Genomic DNA, 18893 nt, shown 5'->3' on the forward strand with positions numbered 1-18893 from the left:
AGATTAATGTTGCAAAAAGGGTTACTTTGGGTAGAAATCAATTCTTATTATTAAAGAGAACCCCCAATTATGGTGTTTCATTTTCAATTCAGAGGTTGTGATTCTCCAGATCAAGCAGTCTTAAACTATACTGCCTACCCGTATGGACATGTCACTCCAACAACTTGTAGTCCTCTGGGCCTGGCTTATGTAACATTTCATATACGGTGATTTACATACGTAGGATTGTGTGTGGACCCAGTGGAGGAAGTGGGTGGAGCCAGAGAAAAATGGGTGTGGCCTGCGAAAAACATTTGAAAACCTGGACTTCATATTTTACAAATTAAGCACTGCTCCCCTGCAAGGCAGGCACCTAAATGCATATGACTGGGTTGCATCTCACAAGCTCCTGAGGCCTCTGAAGATTTCTGCAACACTGGAGGTGGGTTCCCAAGGTCTCTGAAGTTGATCTACGCTCTCAGCAAATCTGAGGCCCGTATCCTTTGTGGGGACCGTGCAACCTGAACCCCTGTGCACTGTGTACTTTTGCAGCAGCATATGCTTTTTGGTGATCCCTGAGGCTATGCTTTGGGCTACTTGTAGTCCTGACCCGAGCAGTATTTTCACTGAAGATTTCTGGCCTACACTCCACGAGTGTTCCATGGGCTGGTATTTCGTGATTCAGCTTGAGGTCCCTTCGCGATCCCTGGTCCGTTGGCCTGTGGGCCCCTGTCAAGGTAACTTTGACTTTCCATGGGCTTTCCTGGTTGCTCTAGATGTGCCCTGACTTTCCATAGCTTGGAGAGTCCCCAGGACCTTGCTGGTCCTCACCGAAGCATCTTTCCTCTGCCCACGTGGGTTGCAGTTGCCAAGGCTTGTTGGTGTTCAATCCAGACACTGACCCCCAGCACTTGACATCCTTTGTGGGACAGCTCACCTCCAGACTTTGGTCATTGTCGACGTCTCCTGGTCCCCGTGGCTGCAGAGTCAAGCTTCACCTCTTCTCACCTGAAGCACCTGACATCGGTGGACAGACTCTGTCCCCTCTGCCTTCATGTTCTTCTCACCTCGGATCCAGGCTTGGATCCCACCGGACACTTTTCATCTTCCCAGCAGCAGCACTTTTTCCGCATCACGCCATTGAAAACGACAAAGGTTCCCGTCATCACTTGACCCCTATGCCCCCGGCTCCTCTGGGATAGGTAACACGGGTATCTCAGTACTCTCAAGAGTGCTGGCCTTAGAACCTTCTATGTTTGACTGGGTTTGCTTAAAGTCCTCTCCGAAGAGTCCTTAATCTTTAAAATTCCAACCGCGACTTTCCCATAGGATTGTACGGAGCTCGTGCCTGTGTTCACACACTGCACCCGTCTTCCGTAGATCCCCTGTGTCACTACTTTGGGTAGTTCCTTGGGTTCCCAGCGATTCTACGTGCTCTAGGCACTGTGTCTAGTCAAATTGTGGTTGTTATACCACTTTCTTAGTATATGGTTTGGTCTCCCCCGGGGAGCCCACTGTGTATTTTGCTATTTCCCATCGTTCTAGTGATTTAATATTGTGTGCTTTGTTCTCTAATCTCATAAAGAGGTTAGTAGAGAGTGTTTAGTAATAAATACATATATTTTATATATTCCTTGTGTGGTTCTCCTTTCATTTGGTCATTCAGGAGGTTCTAATCTGGTAAAACAAGCTGCTTTACATTCCTTCGAGACTTAGCCTGAAGGCTGCTCTCCATAGCTACCACTAGGATAGCTTTCAATTAAGGTTGTCTTTAACCTAACCATCAATAAGGGTTGTTTGGACTGGTACAAGGTGCCCACTTTAATTAGTGGACAGCATATACCAGACCAACTTCTCACACTCCAGATTAACAACCTCAAAAGTCCTGCCTTATCGAAGGTGAGGCTTTCATCACTATTTTTCACTGTTCATGACTGCCATGACATGCTTGGAGATTGCAAACAGGAAAAATGAACAAAGACCAGTACGTGCATGGTTAAAACTCCCCGATCATCATGGACATTGTTTTTTGCTTTGCAGAAGTAAAACTCTGTTTTAGAGGTTTATTTCTGCAAAACAAAATCATTTTGAATGGGTTGGAGGCTCGACTGGCCTTGACATTGTTGCTGAAAGAGCTTCTGGTATGTCATCAGGAACACTTGGGCAAACATTTCTCACCAGATTGGCAGGAGACTCTAAATGTAGTAGGCAGGTATCCGCAAGGGTGCCTAAGGCTGCTGGGTGTCCACAGCCCAGCTCTTGGCAAACTTTGTATGAACTCCCTAGTTTCTAATTTACAATCTCTAGTTCAAGAATGGATAAATAGGTTGTAGTAATTTCTTCTGACAGCTCTTGTGCTGTGTGTACTGGGAAGACTCATATATACCAAAGTATTACCCCTGAGGGTCTTACTCTCTTACCATTTGTTAAGCTATTTAAAACTTTTTTAATACTAAATTAGTTTGCAGCAAGTATTCATTCAGAAATGTTCACAGTTCAAGATAGCTAAATAATCAAGAATTTCACAGGACAGATTGTGAAAGTGGCTACCAACAAACACTTCATTTCATGATTATCGAATAAACTTTTACTATAATTTTTTCACAACCAATACAATCAATGAGAAAAGAAGGTTGCACCGAACACAAGCAAAACATAAATATTTCACATCAAATATAATGATTAAAAATGGTTAGAACATTGTTAGATTCTCAAAAGCATCCAATGATAGAAATGATGTTCTAGACAATTCACATCTGTCCAATTGGTAAAGTCAATGTTGGGGTTTCGGCCCACTCTATCACTTTTCTTGGACTGTCATCAGGACTCTGGAGCTAGCTCAAAAAAAGCTATCTCATTTACGGGTAAGGTTATCTTCCTGCTGATGAGTGTTCATCATCTAGGGGCCAATTCATTATGATAGAGTGAATACATTTCAAATCAGTCTATCTTTGAGCTCTTAGAGAGTTTCTTAAGATATCCAGATGGGGCAAAGGATACATTCTATCCAGGAAACACTGACTCAGTGTCAACGCAGTCTTCAGTAGTTAAACATCATTTGGAGAATGACAGTGCAAATCCAATATCTCCAATATAAAGAACTTCACATAAAAGAATGCATGTTACCGACACTCGGATCTTAACATGCCTCATTTAGATGTCTGAAGAAAATCAAAAGATGGGGCTGAGTCATTACAGGTTCCTGATTATGTTGACAATTTTCGTGACTGGTGCGAATGGCAGGTCGTGATGAAAAGCTTGCACAATGGGCTGCCTCTTCCATCTAAGCCTCCCTCTGAGTTTTCATCTCAGCCTAATTTTTCATTGGAAGTCCCAATTTCCTCTACTGTGAAATATGGATACTACATGGTCTAATTGTGAAACAGGTGTTTCACCCATAGCTTTGGACCTCTCATTCATCTGAAATCTGACTTTGGCCCTAACTGGGACTCACAATGTAGAGACCAACATGGAGTGGCTGGGGCATCTATTTTATAAGATGCCTTTTCGGTACACAATGGGATTACCTTACACATTGCAAACATACCGGGTTCTTTGGTCCCAATATTTTTCCAAAACATATGTAAGCTATTTTGGGCTCACATGAAATGGCCCTTAGATTCAGAAAAAAGTTGAGTGTTTGGGAGGTGGTACGACATTTCTCAAATTGGGTTTGAAGGTCATCTTGGCATCTACCTTCAGATCGCTGCCCTAAAACTTTGACTTGTTGAATACTACTACTATTGACTGCTACTGGACTTCTGGGCAACTAGACAACCTTGAAGGTTGAAGGGGGAAAGGAGGGAAAAAGGGGGATGTGGGAAGCAAAAGCTATAATGCATACAAGCTCAGCCCCCGAGTCTGGCTTCCTCTTTTACACCACTCACATTCTCGCTTTATCCTAGGGTATATCTATCAGAGTCCTTGCACTCCTTAGAAAAAAATATTGTGTCTCCTCAGGCACATTAGGAACTTCAGGCACAACCATCATCATCCCCATAATCCCCTCTGTCCCACCTTCTAATCTCCCCTCACTCCTGAAGTCACAGGTGATATGGATGATGAATGCAAGGTGGTGTGCTGCACAGTGTGTACATAGGACAGATTCACAAAATCATTAATGAGAGCGGGATGTAGAACAACAGGAGTGCTCTTTTACTTACTTTTATATACCTTGGTGGATCAGCCTCTAGAAATCCACCTCCCTAATAGTAAAAATGCAAAGAGAGTATAGTCCTTTTTTATCTGTACTAATTGTATATAAATATTCCATGAACATTTCCATTTTATTCCCAGTTTAGATGTTTTGGGGTCAATTCACAAAGAGCATATAAAAGAGTACTGCAGGAGTACTCTATTACGTACTCTTACACGTCTATGTGAATAAGCTCCATGGCACACATTGATGGATGAAGCCTCGATTACCCTCGACACAATGCCCTACTTGTGCATCAGTGACACCACAAGACCTCCACAGGAGTGTTGAGAAATCCCATGTCAAAGACGCTCATAGAGAGCTGCAGAAGCATGCTTAAGATGGTAGAGCTCAGGAACATGGCAAGAGCATTCCTGACTAACATGTCAAACTGTGCACAAAGAGAATTCGAGAGTGAAGATATATGCTCATCCACTTTCATTGGTCATCTCGCATCACACATTTTTCCTATTATTACTACTAGAGGTACACATGGAAGTGCAAATTCCATCAGTGGCATCAGACAGTGAAGAAAATGTACTACCAGAGTTGCTCATTGAATGTAAATCTGTCAGCAACATCAGACATTGTGGCTAAACATCCACTGGCAGAATTTCTTCCCCTATTCTACAGTGCAGAGAATTCTAAATAAGTCAGATTTTTATCATTACTGTTGCTGGCAGAAAAATACCTTACAACAGCCAACCTTTAAATCACACCAAGTATCACATTATAACGCCTTTTTGTAGTATATAGTTATATAGACTTTTGGAAATTGACATATTGATATTTTCTCACCTGGTGGTCCTCTTTCTCCTTTGTTGCCATCTTTTCCTGGGATCCCCGGAGGTCCTGCTTCACCTAAGAGAAGAAAGAAGCATTGACACATTTAAATACCATCAATAACACATACAATGACAATAAGGCAATGACTAAATGAAAGCAAGATTTTCTTTTTAAGGATACATGATAACAGAGATTCCAGTTTATTGAGCCTTGCCGTCTAAGATGAACCACTTTACAAAGATTTTTTGGTGCCATTCTATAATCTCCTTAAATTCTGGACATCATCAAATTGGGACAGATAAAATGCCTTTCTTTTTATAGTTTATCAATGTATGTATTAATTTGTGTTGGGACAAGGAGATCCAGAAAACAGAGAGGCATGTATTGGTACACATGGATTCTGGAAGAGGGATGTATGGATATTTTGAAGGAGCAGCATGAGTAACAGGACTGGGAAATACCAACAGAGACTAAGAAGGACAGGGGGACACACAGAGAGTAGGTCATTGACATACTAAGGCACATTGATGGGGGAGTGAGGGGCAGTAATAGAATGGCACTTAGAGTGTTATATGTCAGAATATTGAGAACAAAAATATTGTTCTACAAAATACCATAGCCAGCATATCTACTAACAAAATATTGTGACAAAAAGCAAACATTTACTGGGCCTGATTTCAAGCTTGGGGGATGGGATACTTCTATACTTGATATTGAGACCTAAATAAGGCCCTTAATTTTTTACAAATCAAGCATAAGGGGGTAACCCCGGACAAAGAAGAAACAGAAAAGAAGTCCACTTGGACAGGGAGAAAGTTGAGTAGGGAAGCTCACTGCACCCCAGGGCAAGGCTCGGAAGCTAATGTATTGCATCCCTTAGGGATATGCACGGCTCCCATGATGGATGAGGAGTGGGTTCCACATTTGTATTTATGTTGTTTATCCCCAACAGTAACAATGCAAAACGTTAGTGGGGAGCTCCGGATGCCACAGGATGGAGGGGAACCCGAGAGCCCACAATGGTAGCGTTCTGTCGGGCCTCTTAAATTATTTACTACCTAACTCCTATAGGCATCTGGTAGGCCTTGTTTCTTGACAGAGTTTTAATATGCAATGGGTGTGCGTGTGGTGAGTGAGGCTAGTCCATCATTCATTCACACGGTTGTTGTATATGTGAGACATGACCCTGAAGGTTTAGGGAGGGGTCTTTTCTGTGGTAACCACATGTCTGCAAATAACAAAGCTGCAGAGTTTTATATATTTTCAGGATTAACTTGAGCAGCACAATGTGGAACCTGGAAACTGAAGCAATGTTGATGGACCTGGCCCCTTTTGCAGGGTCACCACCAAATATTTTGCCTTTGCCCTCCACATTTTGCTGAATTTGTTTTTGCTGGCCTTAGGACTCTGTGCACCTTTCTACTACTAACAAGTGCTTAAGTGCTTGTGTTCACTCCTTAAAACATGTAGAATTGGCTTATACCCAAAAGGCATATTTAATTAACTTGTAAGTCTCTAGTGGAGTGGCAGTACATGTGCCCAAGGCCTGCAAATCGAATGCTACAAGTGGGTTTGCAGCACTGACTGTGTCACCCACTTAAAAAGCCCTTTAAACATGTCTCAGGCCTGCCATTGTGTAGCCTGTGTTTTCAGTTCTAAACTGCTATTCCGACCTGCCAATGTAAACCCTTTTCCAGGCCCAAACCTTGCTTTTTAATACATATAAGTCACCCCTAGGTTAGTCCCTGGACAGCCCCAAGGGCAGGGTGCAGTATATTTCAAAAGTTGGACATGTTCTTTTAAGTTTTACATGTCCCAGTAGTGGAAGACTCTTAAATTCGCTTTTCACTACTGCAAGGCTTATCTCTCCCATAGGATAACACTGAAGTTGCCTTTTTACATTTTATAAGTGTAATTTCCAAATGGGAATAGATACCTGGTTCATGTTGTGCGTCTCTGGAATCCTAATTTAAAATCCTAATTAATGGTAAAGTCAGATTTGAAATTACAATTCTGAAAAAGCCACTTTTAGAAAGTTGGCTTTTTCTTGCCTTACCCATTTTCTGCCAACAGCCTGTCTCTGGTTACATGACTGGGTGTAGTTGGCAGTTGATCTTTGTTTATTCCTCCTAGACAGCCACACACAATGGGAGCTTAGATGTGACAGGATGGGTCATCTATGACAGGTTGGGAGAGGGAAGCTGGGCCCAGCCTCATGTACACCTGATTAGGCTGTGTCATGTCTAAACACAAAGGGCTGCATACTCCCTGTAGTTAGTCTGGAGCCAGGAAAGGCAAGGCATTTGTGCATGCCTCCAGAAGCTTCTTCCAACTTCAAAGACACAGCTGTGTATAAAAGAAGGCACTCAGACACCACCACTTGAGTACACTTCCGGACCTGTGAATATTCTGCCAGGAAGAAGGACTGCTGTGCTAATACAAGGACTGCCACTCTGCTGGACTGCTGCTCTAAAGGAACTGCCGCCCTGATGTGCTGACCTGCTGCCATATTGACTGGTGAAGAAGAACTTGACCTGCATCTTCATTTTGAACCCAGGACCGCAGAGTGATTCAAAGGGCTAGTCTGCTGACCTCCTGATCTGAGCCTCAGGGATGAAAAAGGCTCCCCAACAGCTCCTGAACCCATCTTCAGTGAGTTTCTGAACCCCAGGTGGTGCCTCCCAGGTCCTGGACCCTTGGTTGTGACTCTGAAGTTCTTGAACTCATGATTTTGGACTCTTCGTAATCATAAACTGTTCCGTTTGCGCTGGAACCGCGCCTCTCGCTCGCTCTGAGAGCAAATGTGAGCCTCCACAGCCAGCCGATCTCTTCGCACAATAGCATTGACAGATCCCGGGGGACCACCAACATGAAGCACCAGCCCGCCCATCTGCGATGCACGCCCTGCTCTTAGCGCTATGCCGACCACCGCCCAATGCTCTCCTTGCTCCTCCCGCCCTCCTCCAACACAGACAAGACTCTTGGAACACAACCTGAGAAGGTAAACCATCAGCTGGACTAATCTGGGACTGAATCCAACCCATGCTCCTTTGCGGGCGGCCTGAATATTTGACATTGACCTTGTCCAGCGCTACCAGATAGCTGCATTTGGTGCATTATGCTTTTAGGTGCTATATTGCAGTGTATTATTTCAAAATTCATAACTCTGGTTCTACTGGTTGGATTCTTGTTGTTTTGGTCTTGTTTTACTTTTTTTAATTAAGCTCTAGTTTTCTAACCAGGTGTGGGATCTTTCTATGTGGTGTTTTCACTATTTTACTGTTTGAAATGTTGTACAAATTCTTTGCACATTACTTCTAAGTTAAGGTTGACTGCTCTGTGTCAATCAATCAATCAATCAATCAATCAATCAGGGGGTTTTAAGCGCACTACTCACCCGTGAGGGTCTGAAGGCACTGGGGGGGGGGGAGCAGTTCCGTTCAGTCGAAGAGCCAGGTCTTGAGGGTCTTCCTGAAGGTGTCCAGGGAGGGGGTGCGTCTGATGTTGATAGGGAGCTCGTTCCAGGTCTTGGCCGTGATGTAGAAGAAGGCTCTTCCCCCTCTTATGGCTCTGCGGAAGCATGTGGTTGTGGCAAGTACGTGGAAGGAGATTCTCTCGTTGAGGTTTTCGGGTCCTGTGTTGTGGAGGAATTTGTAGGCGTGGGTGAGTATCTTGAAAGTGATTCTTTTCTCGACGGGGAGCCAGTGGAGCTTACGTAGGTGTTGGCTGATGTGCTTGTGTCAGGGGATGCCGAGGCTGAGTCTGGCTGTGGTGTTCTGTATTGTCTGGAGCTAGCGGGGTAGAAGCTTATTTATGCCGGCATAGAGGGCGTTTTCGTAGTCCAATCTGCTTGTTATGAGTGCGTGGGTGACGGTCTTCCTTGACTCAGAGGGGATCCAGTTGAAAGTCTTTCGGAGGATGCGCAGGGTGTTGAAGCAGCTGGATGCGATGGTGTGAACTTGCTTTTTCATGGAGAGGGAGGAGTCGAGTACCATGCCAAGGTCTCTGGCGTGGTCCGTGGGGATCGGAGGGCTGTCGAGTGCGGTGGGCCACCAGGTGTTGTTCCATGCTGACAGGGTGGATCTGAGTACGAGGAATTCTGTCTTCCCCAAGTTGAGCTTCAGGCAGCTGTTGCTCATCCAGGCCACGACGTTCTGCATTCCTTCCTGAAAGTTGAGTCTGATGGTGGTGGGGTCCTTGGTGAGGGAGAGGATGAGCTGGGTGTCGTCGGCGTAGGATACTATGCTGAGGCCGTGCTGTCTGACGATGGCGGTGAGGGGGGCCATGTAGATGCTGAAGAGGGTTGGGCTGAGTGATGATCCCTGGGGTACTCTGCAGTTGATTTCTGTGGTTTTGGAGAGGAAAGGTGGCAGTCTGATTCTTTGGCTTCTGCCGGTGAGGAACGAGCGGATCCAGTTGAGGGCGGTTCCTTGTATGCTGGCGTCGTGTAGTCTGGTGGCGAGTGTGCGGTGAGAGACGGTGTCGAAAGCTGCTGAGAGGTCGAACAGTATTAGGGCTGCGGTGTGTCCTTGGTCGGGGAGGGTGCGTATGTCGTCTGTGGCAGCGAGTAGGGCTGTCTCAGTGCTGTGGTTGCTGCGTAATACAGATTGGGAGGGGTCGAGGATGGAGTTGTCTTCGATGAACTTTGTCAGCTGTGCGCTGACGATCTTCTCAGCGACTTTTGCCATGAAGGGGAGGAGAGAGATGGGCTGGAAGTTCTTGAGGTCCGTGGGATCTGCTGAGGGTTTCTTGAGCAGGGGTCTGACTTCTGCGCATTTCCAGTAATCGGGGAAGGAGCCGGTCATGAAGGTGGCATTGATGGTGTGTTGAAATTCTGGCGCAATGGCGGCTTTGCGGTAGATGTGAGGTGGGCAGGGGTCTGTGAGGGTCCCCGAGTGGATGCTTTTCATGGTCGAGGCGGTCTCTTAGGTGGTGACCAGTGTCCAGGAGGCGATGGTGGGCTGGCTGGTGTTGCTGGAGGGTGCGGTGGTTGCGGGGTCGGGTGTTTTGTCGTTGAAGTTGTTGTAAAGGTTCTTGATTTTCAGGTGGAAGTACATTCCGAGTTTGTCGCAGAGGTCCTGGGAGGGGGTGATGTCTGTGGTATCGCTGGCGGGTTTGGTGAATTCCTGGATGACGCTGAAGAGTTCCTTGGAGTTGCCAGTGTTGGCAAGAATTTTGTTGTGGATGAAGGTTCTTTTGGTGGTTCTGATGTGTTGGTGGTATTCTGTCATGGCGTTTTTGTAAGTGCTGTGGTTTTCTGGCGTCTTGTTGTTTCGCCAGTTCTTCTCGAGGTGTCTGGCTTCTTGGAGGTCGGTGGTGAACCAGGTGACTTTCCTGTGGTGCTGTCTGTCGGAGTTGTGTAGCGGGGCGAGCTTGTTTGCGCAGCTGGAGAGTCAAGTGTGAAGTCCCCTGGCTGCGAGGTTGGCGTCGGTTGTGGGAGTTGGGGTTCCCGGTTGAATGTGGAGTTCAGCTGCTCCTCGGTGACTCTGCTCCAGTTTCTTCGTGGAGGGCACAGAGCTGGTCTGGGCGGCTTGGGTTTGTTGATGAAGAAGTGTATGCAGTGGTGGTCAGTCCATGGGGGCTGCGTGGTGTGGCAGAAGTAGGTTCTGTTTCCCCCTGCAAAGATGGGGTCGAGGTTGTGTCCTGCCTTGTGGGTGGGCGTGGTGACGAGTTGTTTCAGTCAGATGTTGGTGAGGTTGTCAAGGAGGGTGGTGGAGTTGTGGTCGCTGCGGTTGTTGATGTGTCAAGCCACCAGGGGGTTGAGCATAGGTTAATGTAGGGTTTGTTTGCTTGTGCCTCACCCTGACTAGGATTGTGGTTGCTGCTTGACCTGGACTCTTATCCTAGTCAACCAGTAACTCAATTTCTAACAAATGTTATACAATACAATATAATTTATCAAATGTTCAAATATCTATGAATAGAATGAAACTAGATGACCGTCTCCTTTTAATCCAGATGATAGTGCTAATAAGCTAAAAAGAAGTAGCTGTATTAAGGTGCCTCCAACGTCAGACAAGATTACAGTGGTGGCCACCCTATGCAATATTACCAGGCATGATCACCTCAGTGCAGCATTGCCAGCACTAATGTAAACAAACATTGGCAATGCCAATAAGTCTGACTTTAAATGATTATTGTATTGTAATGTGAAGCCTTATATATAAATAGCATATGTATTTCTGTGAAAGCAAGGAAATGTAAAATAATGTTGGTGTAGGTTAAAAGGACAGATGACAGTAGCACCGAGACGGTTAATGACTAAGCTCTTCCCATGGTTGTATGACGTTACAACACCTTCCATTGCAACCCCTGCCTTTACCACACATGCGTTACAACACAAATGCCTTTACCATGCATAACCTTTACCATGAATATGCCTTTACCATGCATACCTTTACAACTAATTTCATTGTAAAAGCATGAATGTTAAAGGCATATTCATGGTAAAGGTGACCCTTGCAGTTAGTCCTAAATCTGGTCCCTAGCACCCCCCACTGCCCCAGTCCTTTTTAAAAAATACCCCTCCCTTGCGCCCTAGAAGCGGACACCTGCGTGACCCCCCAAGCCCTCAGCCCTTCTAAGAACTACCCCTCCCCTGAGCCCTAAATGCAGACCCTGCATGACCCCCTCATGGCCCATAGCCCTTCTAAAAACTACTCCTCCCCTGACCTGAGCCCTAAAAGAGGCCCCTATGGGACTCTCCCCTAAAAAAATTAAAGAAATTCGTAACCCCCAGGCCCAATGCCCCTTACCTCTCCACAACGTCAACTCCTCCTCAGCTCTTCTGAAGCACACGTCGTAAAGAGGAAGTGGAAGGGTCTCGCCATTTCCTTTAATGATGCAGTTAGCCTTCACCACCTTACCTTACCATTACCATACATAGCTTTACAATGAATTACATTGTGAACGCATGCGTGGTGAAGGCTATAGGTGGTAACAGTGCACATCCTTACCACACATATACCTTTACCAGCCGCTGTCCGTGCAGGTAACAGCGGTGGGGTGGTGGGCCGAGTAAGGGGGGATTTCGAGGGACGTTGCTGAGGGAAAATTAATTATTTATTGAATTTTCCCTCAGCATCATCCCTCGAAATCCCCCCTTACTCGGCCCCACCACCCCATCGCTGTTACTTGCACGGACCACGGCTGACCTTTACCACACATACCTTTACAACGTAATTTGTTGTAAACGCATGAGTTGTAAAGGCTATGCGTGGTAACAGTGCATGCACTGTAAATGCAGGAGTCATTAAGGCTATGTGTAGGATAAGCCGCATTGTAATGGCTGTTTCCCTCCTCCCATCTGGGCTGCTACCCGAGAAAGACAAACACCATAAATTATCTAGTTATCTAAAACACTTTTATTGCATTACAATGTAATGTATGCACCCATTAATGGGTTAGAGAGTCTCATTATGTAACTCCTGTCGTGGGTACTGCTTTTAAGTGGGTACAGACAGGGCCGGCTTTAGGGCAGTGCAACTGGTGCAGTTGCACTGGGTGCTGACCTGGGGAAGGGGCACTGATCTCAGGGGGGCTGGGGCACTGTGTTTAGCAACAACTTACGATTTAAAAACACCTTCAGCAGGGTTCCTTATGCAGCCAGTTTTCAGGCAGCATTAAAAATGTCAAGATAACTCTTGTAATTAATGTTGCTGCTAGAGAGAGAGAGATTGGAGTTTTGTCTAGTGGCAATTTTAACTCGCCATAAAGTAGCGCAGTGATTTAACATGCCTGCTGCAAAGAATGCATCCTGTGCATATCACAGATCTGTATTTTATGTCGATAGCTGAGTGGATTACTGCTTTTGTCACAGAGATCCTTTTGTTACCGCAGTTCATAAGATACAACCCTAATAAAGAACAGCGACTGTTACGAACTGTCATCAAAGAGCTGCATGCAAACTGCATAAAATCGGTTAGGATGTTCAGTTTTTTCTTTCCAGTCTTTCATTATCTATCCCTAATGTTGCTGAAAAATGTTTGAATAGATTCTTATTAGTAAAGTCAGCCTTTACCAGTGCTTTAAAACAAATGAAATATATGTGAGAGAGGGGCTATGGAGAGATATGGGGCACTTTTGCCTTGGTGGTTATGAGGAAATCCGAGAAGATGGTCATGGGGGGGGTCACCAGAACTAATTGTTGCACCGGGCGCCAACAGCTCTAAAGCCGGTCCTGGGTACAGAAGTCCCATCTTCTAGTAGGTTGTTGTTGTTGTTGGAGAGTTTTTAAGAGATTTGTATTCTATTCAGTACAATAATATGGAGTATGGCGTGAGTAACCACAGCTTGCATGTAAAGAAGGATTATGCATGGAGATTGTTTTGGTGTACCTGGACAGAACTGCAAGGTAGGTTGGTAGATGTGGCACAGACAGGCTATGTCAAAAGGGGGTGGGGTGAACTAGGAGGACTCATGGGTTTGATTATTAATGGTGACAGTGTTTTGGTGTGTGTCAGTAAAGGTGTAACCTTGTTCGAGGTTATGGTCTCGGCTACTTAGGATTATGCTCATAGTATGCTGTCTGGCTTCATTGCTCGAGGGGGCGTGGGTGGTAATGAGGAGATGGATGGAGTGGAGGAATGTGATCTCATGGGGTTGTAGGCCATAGACATGGTAGGCATGGTATCAGTGTTAACATATCTAGCCATGGTAGAAGCGTTTATGGTCTTCAGAGAATCAAACAATGTTGGTAAGATATGGAGGTTTCTATTGAGGATCGAATCATGACCTCTTCTTGTTTTTATGAAACATTTTAGAGGCACTATGGTATGGACCAATTGCACTTAAATATTATTTTAGGAGCTTGGTGATCTCCTTATACTCATTAGCAAACCTGGAATGATCTGCCTATGCTACCTATATTTTGTTAAAAATCACTTGGGAAGCCCCAACCTTTAGATACCATTTTGTCTGCCACTGTACACTAATTCCTATGCTGAGACAAATTAGCTTATCATTGGTGAGTGCAGACTACCCCATTTTCTGTGCTGTGTCCTTCTTGGTCGTGATCAAACCCTGATTAATGAATAGTTCCGGTCTGTTGTGGCATCTTGGTCCAATATCTTCCAAGCAATACCACAGATACTTTAAGATCCAAGGGAAATCCCATAATTGCAGCAGTGTCTCTAGTTCCCTAACACCTTCTTCTAATACCCTGGGATAAGGAGCAGCTCCACATCCATTACAAGAAGGTCTCCCTCTACCCCAGCCCTGCAGGCACCTGTCGTCCTCCAACCTTTCAAATATCTTTGTATAATATACCCTGTGAAGTACCTTAAGCTGCACCAGGCGGAAACCCAGCCTAATTGATTTCTTCTGTGGAATGTGGAAAACCCAAGGCATCTACCCAGTCTCTGTCCTGAGACGGGGCCACACCCTTTTCCTATTTGATTTTAAGGCTATTTAAATCCTTCTGTGTGTATCATTATGGTGGTACATGTGCAAGATATTCCTTTCTTGTGTAGCCTGGCTTCCAATAGTTTGCTCTCCAGTGATGACTACTCCAGGTCCCTAACCTTTGCATTTTCTTGTAAGATTGATGTGTAACTCACATTTCTATTTATGATAATCTGAGTTTTTCATGTAAGGGATTTCTGTGCTTTTTAAGGCCATGAAGAAAAAACTACATATATTCTATCGGGGAGTATATTCTTAGAAAATAAATAGTTTAGTATGAATGGAGCCCAGTCAGAAACTGTTTTCCACTGATGAAGGTTTTGGGTTGGTCACCAGGCCTCTGTGTTTCTGACACTTGAAATTATCTATGAAAATGCCAAGGGGAACAGCATATCTGCGGTATTGTTACAAGCAGGAGTCTGATCTGATATGACGTTCTCTGTTGTAAGTTTGATGGTCATAATAAATCATGGAAAAATCGTGTAGACTATTGATCTTGACAAAGTCTGTATAAGGCAACCTCAATATACAGCTATGGGGTTAGCAGCTATGGGGTATCAATCACTCAGTACAGAAGGAAAATGTGGTTTCAAGATCTGATATTAGGTGTAAAAAGTGAACCTCAATATGGTCTTACATTTCGTTGACATCACATTAAGATCCAAAATCATCATTGGTTCCAAATCAAAAAGTGTGTGGAAACTCTAAAACCTCAAATAACAATTACATGTGAAATCACATTTATGTACAAAAGCACTCTAATGTGGACGTGGCTCGTGGACGGACCTGCCTATTTCGCTTATACACAGACCGCAGTAAAATTATCAATGCATAGCACATTGTGTGCCTACAAGTGTGACTTGAACATTATGAAGTTATGATCGCTAAAGCCTTGAAAAAGCCCTGGTCTGATTAACATTAAAGGCCGAAACACGTGTCGGCTGTTCAGGATCTTCTTATGCGCATGATTTCACTAAGAGGAATGGACTAATGGATATATATTTTTAAATGCATAAATGAAAAAACATATTGGAAATTACCATCTGGTGTTGAGAATTATATCTACATAAAGGAGCATTGCAAATTGGAGGAGGAGGGAATCTCACATCAAAGTAAAGCACTCTAATGTGCAAACGCACCCTTGTTGCATAGTAATAGAAGCCTACTCACAGGGCCCTGGACTTTTATATGCTGAAGAAGGACTTCTTTCCTCAGCCGCGGGTCTATCTCAAGCAGATGCTCCATTACATGAAGCTGCCTGGAAAGGACAGGCTGTTGTCAGTTTCCAGTGAGGCACCTGCTTCTGTGCACTGCTTTAGGTGGAAGGTCACTGGGGAGTCTGCCTCCGCATCCAGCTGCAAGACCAGCACCTGCATGTCTCTGGATCATCCAGTTGCTAGACAGCCCAGGATAAACATCTACTCATCAGGCAAATTGCAAGCCTTTTCTACCCCAGTTATGGTACCCAGTGGGCTAAGGATCCCCAGGGAATGAAAATTCTTCTGAAGGGTGTTACCCATTACCCCCTTAGGATCCTAACACGGTTCCAGGATACAGTTTAGGGTTTTGTATATTAAAAATTGAAATTTGATGAAGTTTCCAGCTGGGATCATCATTGTTTTATGCCAGTTGAACCTTAGAGGTAAGAGACTATCTTTTAATTGATTCTGCAAAGGGTCACCATTCCATCCTCAGCAAATCTCACTGAGGGGTTTCCAACAGTGCAGGTACAGTGCTTCACCCCCATCAAAATGAGGCAGGAGAAATGCCAGCTGGGACATCTTTCATTTTTAATGGTTGTCCTGTAACCATCATGCACTAAATGAGGCTATTCCCCCTCTTGATCTAATACCCAGCCAGGACAAAACCAAGGGGACTCCTGTCAGATAGGCATGTCGGTCAGCAAATGACTCCTTGCATGGAGCAGGACAAAGGGATCCATGTTGAGCACATGTATGGTCGTGGAGGGTATTCCACTACAGAGCGACAAAGCCCAGTTAATGCAAAAGGTACAAGGCCTGTAGGAATAGATTAGAGACTTGGTGTACCTCATTCAGTATGCAGGCTCCATAGTGTCACAATGATATTCCATCCGCATCACTTCTGCAGGGAGACATTGCACTATATTAACAACACAATGGTGCAATGGGGCTTTATGGGACAGACTTTGGACTTGATGAGGGTTCCCAACATACCCCCAAAGACATCACCTTGGAAGAGTTAGGACCAAACTTTGGGGCATATTATCAAGGGCATTATCGCGGCTTTAGCTGCACTTTTTGCCGATAAAGCGGCCATAATTTTATCTCCCTATTAGCAAGCCTGCGCTAACATGCATTAGTGCAAGCTTTCCGGCGTTAGCTGCCGTTTTTTTCATCGCCTTGCATGCCAGCGATATGTATCACTAATAACATGCAAGGTAGGCGTTAATTACCTAAATTCCACTGTAGAAATCGCTAACAGCACTTCGCTGTATTATCAAAGATGACCTGCGAACCAATAATTCACGCTAACCCCCGATGTACGCAGGTTTTTAACACCTGCTAAAAACCTGACTAAAGCCAGATCCCCATCAGAAGACCCACAGACATCAAAGAGATAGGGGCATATTAGCAAGTAAGGGCGATAATTATCGCCCGTGCCAAGTATCTCTTTGATGTCTGTGCGCCGATCGCTGCAGATGGCAAGGTATCGCCTGAAAACCTATCGCCTCTTAGCAGGAGTTATCGCCCCTTTCCCTGACACTATCGCCTCTCACAGACGTGTTGATAATACGTCGGTAAGAAGTCGAATATTATCAGGGAAAGGAGGCGATAACAAAACTTCCGATACTTGGCACGGGCGATAATTATCGCCCTTACTTGCCAATATGCCCCATAGTACCTTGGCAGTAAGAGAATGTCTGGAAGGGGGCCAACATGCCATGTGATAAGACACCAAACGATTCTGTGTAGAGCTTTGCCATTGCCACCCTCTGTGAGAAAATGTCCAGCCTAATAAGGGCTCTGGGTATAATGTTGCCTGTATATGTGTCGGGACACACTAACCTCAAACTCCAAATCTAACAGGACCAGTGATCACTTTTCAGTGATAGCCTAATTTATTTTGGGTGTTGTAGTCTTGTTTTGCTTCCATTGAACTAACTGCCCTATCTCACATGAAATAAATGATTTGTAGGTGAAAGGTTCAGGACTGGAGACATTGTCCATAATGGCATGGAATTAGATAGTCACAGCTGCCCTGAACTAAATATCAAAGTACAAAGAGGAAAAGTAACTGTACAATTCAATATTGGTAAATAACAAGATCCCCTAGAAACCCATCCCAAGCATGGAATGTTAGAAGAGACTTGAGCCATATATTAAGGCCTTAGGCATTTTACAAATAACTATTATTAGGCTTGCTCTAAAAATGGAGAAGTAAAGAAGCAAGACCCAGGTCAACTGAAAAAGACTCTCACAAACGTGAATGAAAAGAATGAAAGGCCAGTGTCGGATTTTCACTTTTGTAGTAGAGTAACATCTGGCATTAAAGATTGTGTAGAGAGTAGATAACTCTTACTGCCAGAGATTTACAGTTTGTAGCTCAGATATAAAGACTGATCCTTGTAGAAATTCGTTGGCATGTGTCATTGCATGTAATAGAATGCCTGCACATTACATAAGAGTAAGACATTTGAGGTTGAAAGAGTTGTTTCACAGTGTGGGAATGCAGTTGTATAAGATCAGACACTCAAGGTCATGTTCCTTCAAAACCCCTGCTATGATGGATGCAAGTATATACCAGAGCAACCTATGACCTATAAATGTCCTTCTGCGGTCTCAGTTGACATCATTGTACCTGCATCTCCTTTGTCACCCCTTAATCCATCTCGTCCATCCCTTCCAGGTGAGCCATTGTGGCCAGGTGTTCCAGGCGTCCCAGGATGCCCCTGCATGCAACTGTCCTGCTTCTGAAGGTCCACCGGGCTCACCAGAATCACCAGAAGTAGCAGCAATGTCACACAAACATGCATCCTTCAAGCAGCTTGTCAAGGGGCTGTAGGACACAAACAGAAATGTTAAAATGCAGGCTTAGCTTGCCGTACCATACCCTACAAAGCAGAGATACTGCAGACTGAACATTTCAAAGCATTGGCGATAGGAGGATTTTCTCTAACTTAAATGTCAAATTTGAATATATAAGAGCATCATTACAATGCCGGTCGGACAAGCATCCAACCGGCATTGTTTCGGAAACTGGACCGCCCGATATGGAGTCGGAGGTCCCGCATTCCGAATTACGATGCAACTGCTTTCACGGCAGTCGCAAAGTGCATGTTTACTATTATGGCTTGTGCTGCGAGCTGCAGCACAAGCAGCAATAGTAAACATGCACTTTTAAACCTTCCTGCACTGTGTGGCAGGCACCATGCTGTGCCTGCCTCACGGTGCAAGGATGTTTCGGGAGGCACCACAGGTGCCCCCCAGACCTCTTAGTGGAGGCTGTGGAGGGACGGGGCCCTGCGAGGTGCCCCAAAGTCTGTTTCTGT

The 18893-nt window shown here is 44.9% G+C and overlaps 1 protein-coding gene across 1 annotated transcript in view; it reads right to left on the reverse strand.

The window, feature by feature from the left end:
- The window catches only part of C1QTNF9 (C1q and TNF related 9), a 130914-nt gene that overhangs the window by 12425 nt on the left and 99596 nt on the right, over positions 1–18893 (reverse strand). The window contains exons 3-4 of the mRNA XM_085621598.1: positions 18203–18400; positions 4973–5035 (exon numbers count right to left, since the gene is read on the reverse strand). Coding sequence (XP_085477724.1) covers positions 4973–5035; positions 18203–18377 — 238 coding nt within the window. The 5' untranslated portion in view covers positions 18378–18400. The remainder of the gene's footprint in view (positions 1–4972; positions 5036–18202; positions 18401–18893) is intronic.

This window comes from Triturus cristatus, chromosome 8, assembly GCF_964204655.1.
Source record: "Triturus cristatus chromosome 8, aTriCri1.1, whole genome shotgun sequence".
NCBI classification, from domain to species: domain Eukaryota; kingdom Metazoa; phylum Chordata; class Amphibia; order Caudata; family Salamandridae; genus Triturus; species Triturus cristatus.